The sequence below is a fragment of the Cornus florida genome, unplaced genomic scaffold (assembly GCF_030987335.1).
Source record: "Cornus florida cultivar Cherokee Brave unplaced genomic scaffold, ASM3098733v1 CherokeeBrave_3.0.0_Hap2_Chr04, whole genome shotgun sequence".
Classification (NCBI taxonomy): Eukaryota; Viridiplantae; Streptophyta; class Magnoliopsida; order Cornales; family Cornaceae; genus Cornus; species Cornus florida.
This window is the reverse complement of record NW_026775574.1, coordinates 70,811,033-70,817,125: the sequence shown is the minus strand read 5'-3', so window position 1 is coordinate 70,817,125 and position 6,093 is coordinate 70,811,033. Positions and strand designations below refer to the sequence as shown.

At 31.5% G+C, this 6,093-nt stretch overlaps 1 protein-coding gene across 1 annotated transcript; it reads right to left on the bottom strand.

The window, feature by feature from the left end:
- Positions 1–267: 267 nt before the first annotated feature.
- On the bottom strand, positions 268–4,157 carry LOC132303487 (uncharacterized). The gene is made up of 3 exons (XM_059800762.1): positions 4,074–4,157; positions 1,141–1,533; positions 268–1,052 (listed from the first exon to the last, which is right to left on the bottom strand). Exons 2-3 carry the CDS (start codon positions 1,531–1,533, stop codon positions 963–965), a joined length of 483 nt encoding a protein of 160 aa, XP_059656745.1. The 5' UTR covers positions 4,074–4,157; the 3' UTR covers positions 268–962.
- Between the last annotated feature and the right edge of the window lie 1,936 nt (positions 4,158–6,093).

Below are 6,093 nucleotides of genomic sequence, written 5' to 3'. Positions count from 1 at the left end.
CCTGGTCATCTATCCTAATACTTTGCAAAATATTTAAACACAATGTCTATCAACAATAAATTTTCGTTGTCTTCTTCATCAGAATCAATCAACTTAATTAATGTCCTTACATCCATATATAGAAACCTATTTTAATGGAAATCAAAGATATCACATCATGACGACATACAAGTTATTATTATAACATTAAAAATTACAAGGCCATTAATTAAAACAGAGCAGTAAGTAACATATCAATTAAGAAAGGGTTAAAAAAATTGATGATAATTAAAGCAAAAGTAAACAACAGTCAACATAGCAGTTTTAGACAGCAAATACATAAAACATAGCAGTTAGTACAGTCATCCAACAAAAAAATTAAATATAGTACAGTCATCCGGAAAAATAAAGAAATAGCAGTTATATAGTCATCTAAGTTTTAAAACAACCATATGACAGAAGAAGTCTATCAACCAAGAACGTCAAAAAAATCCTTACAGGCCCATCACCCATCCCACTTTCCTATCATCTGGAATGCTAAGAAAGATATCCCTTCACAATGGTGAGTCATGGAACATCACTAAGGCCTTATTGTAATGGACAGTATCAAGTCTATCCAAATTAGTCATAACCTTAATGCAATCTTGCACTTCTTCCCTATCCTTGTCCCTTTGGGTGGGAGAGTTACAATCATCTGCCTCATGGGATCCTACACGATTGGAAGAGGTAGCAACTATGGCTTTTTCTATTGCCTCAGCTTTCCTCTTTGAATTCTCAATCATGGTTACCATGACTGCAGACATTGTGGATGCAAAACTATCTTTCATAGCTTTCTTACGTCAAGGTTCAGGTGATGGAGTCTTCTCTTTACCCTGTACATCATTTCATTCCTCATTGATAGTATCACCAAGAGAATTAATGTGAGCCATATTTGTGGGTACATGTGACGTTGTGTGAGATCTAGTAGAAGGATAGACTTGAGATCATGTTGCATGTGTGTCTCCAAAGATGGCAGACAACTTCTCAAAATGCTTACAACCTTTTTTACAAATTTTTTTCCCATATTTAAGAACCTACATGTCATAATAAGTTTATTATAAAAATATGTGTATCCCAAAAAGGTAAATAATAGTACAATAGATTGCATTATTTATCACTAACCTTTGTCAAACATTCCCATCTCTCATCTTCCATTACAAGCATTCCACTCTTAGCATTATAGCCCACACCCGTCTCAGACAACAAAATTTTGAAATCCTCGTGTATTGCCCTCAATTGGTTGAATTTACTTCTAAGTTGTTTATTGGTGTATGTCTGGCCTGTTTCAACCATCATTCCTTCCGTTATGTTTCTCCATCCAACATTGTTAAAAGTTGCATAAGTATGATTTCCTTGCCTAACCTCTTCCCTCATCAGCAAAATGAATTTCTCTTCTGAATAGTTATCCCAAATATTTTTCCCATCATCCGTTGTGTCTATCATATCTACTAGCACCTCATCACCCAAGCTCATTTCATTGGCATAATCATATAGATTATTGGGATTAAGATCCATCTAATAAACAGAACGGTTATAAGTACCATGATATACAGTTTAATAAATTGAAAATACATTGCAAGTATCATGCATTACATAGACTAAAACAGTTTAACAAATGGATATAGGTAGCATGATACACAGTTTAACAAATGGATCAATTGGGTTTCAATTCAATTTGCATATAGTTGTACACAAAAATTGAGGTTCAGTAACCAACCAAACAAATTATAAGAAGAAATATTATAACTTTCACTGAAAACCAATCACAAAAGATTTTTAAATGAAAAAAAGTTACAAGTTGTAAGTCAGTTTGCATATCGGTAGCATGATACACAGTTTAACAAATAGATCGATTGGGTTTCAATTCAGTTTGCATATAGTTGTACACAAAAACTGAGGTTTAGTAACCAATCACAATAGATTTTTAAATGAAAAAAAGTTACAAGTTGAAAGTCAGTTTGCATATAGGTAGCATGATACACAATTTTACAATTTGATCAATTGAGTTTCAATTTAGTTTTCATATAGTTATACACAAAAACTGAGGTTCAGTACAAATAAAAAGTATAAGAAGAAATATTATAACTTTTACTGAGAACCAATTAGAAAAGATTTTTAAATCAAAAAAAGTTACAAGTTGGAAGTCAGTTTGCATATAGGTAGCATGATACATTGTTTAACAGATGGATCAATTGGGTTTCAATTCAGTTTGCATATAGTTGTACACAAAAACTGAGATTAAATACACATGAACAAATTATAAGAATAAAAATTATAACTTTCAATAAAAACCAATCACAATAGATTTTTCAAACAAAAAAAGTTACAAGTTGGAAGTCAGTGTTACATATATGTAGCATGATACACAGTTTAACAAATGGATCAATTGGGGTTTCAGTTCACTTTGCATATACTTGTACACAAAAACTGAGGTTCAGTAGAAATGAACAAATTACATTTAGAAATATTATAACTTTCACTGAAAACCAGTCACAATAGATTTTTAAAACAAAAAAACTTACAAGTTAGCAGTCAGTGTTGCATATAGGTAGCATGATACACAATTTAACAAATGGATCAATTGGGGGTTTCAATTCACTTTGCATATACTTGTACACAAAAACTGAGGTTTAGAGAAATGAACAAATTATTTCAGTGAAAACCAATCATAATAGATTATTAAAGCAAAAAAACTTACAAGTTGGAAGTCAGTGTTGCGTGATACACAGTTTAACAAATGAATCAATTGGGTGTTTCAATTCAGTTTGAATATACTTGTACACAAAAATTGAGGTTCAGTACAAATGAACAAATTATAAGAAGCTGCCCATGCAGTGACTTACCCTGCCCGGGTGGGGATACGCACTTCCGGGTCCTCGGAGATTAGTCGGGTTATTGAGGGGTCCTAAGGATTCGTGCCATCCCGAACACCTCAGGTTAATTAAAAAAAAAAATTATAAGAAGAAGTATTACAACTTTCACTGAAAACCAATCACATTAGATTTTTAAAACTAAAAAACTTTTACAAGTTGGAAGTCAGTGTTGTATATAGGTAGCTTGATACACAGTTTAACAAATGGATCAATTACTGGTTTCAAATTGAAACCAAGGATTGTCATTTTAAACTGATATCAACATATACAAGATCATTATACACAACATATAAAAAATGAATTAAAGTAACCAAACTGTAATTTTAGAAGTAGAGTTTCCAAATGGAAGACATAAAAAAAACCCAATGTTATACACAATATAAAAAAATGAATTGAAGTACCAAAATTGTGTAATTTCAGAAATAGGGTTTTCAAATCGAAGACAGAAATAAACTCAAAATTATACACAACATAAAAGAAAAATTAATCCAAGTAACAAATCTGTAATTTCTGAAGTAGGGTTTCCAAAAGGAAGACAGAAATAAACCCAAAATTATACACAAAATAAAAGAAAAATTAATCTAAGTAACAAATCTGTAATTTCAGAAGTAGGGTTTCCAAATCGAAGACAGAAATAAACCCAAAATTATACACAACATAAAAGAAAAATTAATCTAAGTAACAAATCTGTAATTTCAGAAGTAGGGTTTCCAAATCTAAGACAGAAATAAACCCAAAATTATACACAGCATAAAAGAAAAATTAATCCAAGTAACAAATCTGTAATTTCAGAAGTAGGATTTCAAAATCGAAAACAGAAATAGATCCAAAGTTATACACAACATAAAAAAAAAAAAAAATTTGAGTCGAAGTACCAGAACTGTAATTTCAGAAGTAAGATTTCCCAATCCAAAACAAAAATAAACCCAAAATTATACACAACATAAAAAAAATATGAATCGAAGTAACAAAACTTGAATTTTGGAAGTACGGTTTCCAGACCCAAGCACAAAATCAACCCAAAATTATACACGACATGACAAAAATCTTATCCAAGTAACAAAACTGAAACCCTCAGCACTAGGTTTCCAGATCGAAGCACAAAAACCGACCCGAAATAGGAAAAAAAGACCATAAGAGGAAGAAGAAAAGGAACAAGAACATAATGGAGTTATGTTTTACCGATCGGAGCTTGCAAGAAGGTCGTCTGCAGCGAGGGGATGGTTCAAGCTCTGTGCACAGTGAATCGCTTTTGAATCGCCCTAAGGCTCAGTTTGGTAGAGTGGGTTTGAAGGGAAAGGGAAGGGAAGGTGATGGAAGGTTATAAAAAAATTGTGTTTGGGTAAAATTGGTGGAAGGGAAGGAAAGGAGAGGGAAGGGTTTGGAGGGTTAAGGCAAGGCTTGAACAGTAGATTTGTTAACCTCTCAAAAATGGGCGGAAACGGAAGGAAAAGGAAGGCAATGGCACATGTGATAATCGTGATGCCAATTTTACCCACACAAAATCAAGGATTTAGTTAAGCAAAACAAGAATTACAGACCTTAATTGGTTGATTTAGCAAAACAAAACCCGTACATATAAGTTAGCCATTGCACAGAGAAAGAGAGGGGGGAAGCTTACAGCGGCTGAAACTTGCGTACAGCGAACCCGAACTGGAACAACCGGCGATGGAAACGGCGAACCCAAACTAGAACAGCGGGCAAGAGAAACTGAAAGATATGGGTTTTGATTTTTGGAACAATCTGAAACAATATGCGGATATGGGTTTTGAACCTTTGATTCTTGCAAATGATAGATAAACATATGGGTTTGGAACTTGGATTGTTGTAGTTTTGTGGTTTGCAGTTGCAAAAGAGAGAGAGTGTTGCAGAGAGAGAACGAGAATAGAGATGGAGGCGGGGACCCTAAAATGATGACCCTAAAAATATTATATTTATATTAATGTTTTTCTTTTCTTTTTCTTTTTCTTTTATTTTCTTTTTTTTTTTTTTTTTTTTTTTTTTTACAAATATTACATACTTAAGTTATTAATTTTTATTTTAAATTATAAAAGGGTATAATAGTAAATTTACCGAAATACTTTCCTTTCCTTTCTTTCCCCAAACATAATTATTATCCTTCCCTTCCTTTTCCTTCCTTAATCAACCAAACACAATACTAAATTAAAATTATCCTTCCCTTCCCTTTCCTTCCATTTCCCTCATAACTAATCTTATCCTTCCCTTTCAAACCCACCCTACCAAACATAGCCTAAGGTTCGCTCTGTGTGCTTTCAGGATTTGTGGTCGATATGTGTATCGATGCTTTCTAGTATTTGGGCCCAAATGCTTCCACTAATGAGCTACAGTGCTGGAATCAACAATTTTTTGTGCTTATGAAAATAGGCCTAATTTTGGAAGTGTTTCTGACCTGTTTGGAAGCGTTGCATAACTTACCAAACATGCTTTGGCCCAGAATTGTGCTACAGTAACTGGCCCAAAGTAAAAAACAAGTGGCAGAAGCATCCACCAAACAGGTCCTTACAAAGCCAATTTATGTTGTCAAACAAGCCGAAACAAATACTTCATGTAAGGGTATAATAGTTATTTTGATAGTAAAAGGAATTCACCAAATGTTTTTCCAAACACACACAAAATTTCTTTTGACATTAAAAGCTCTTTTAAAATACAATTTCCAAACAATAACAAATAAGTGTCTGCGTTTAGTAATCGAAAACGTTTTCTGTTTTATGTTATCAGCCCCTAAAAAGGAAAAACAAAAATAAAAAACATGTTTAAAATATATTTTTATTTTTCTGTAACAAAAAACATTTTCCATTTTTGTGAAGAAATGAGGAAATATAAAAAAAGTTTTTCTCATGTAATCGACATTATTGAGCAACAACGTTTTCACTATTATTATTATATATACACTATTCATTTCAAATAAAATGTATGTTATTAACGTTATATACTAATGTTGCATATTAAATACTAATAAAAATATAATTTTAATATAGAATTATATTTATATTATATATTAGTGTAAATTATTTTTTATTTAACAAAAATACTTTGCATATTTTTAAAATATAATATATTATATAATAGTATAAATTATTTTTTGGGACAAAAAAAATCATTTATTATATATTTTATTTAATATTATTAAATTATTATGCAACAAATATAATATATTATTATATACCATATCTATATTATA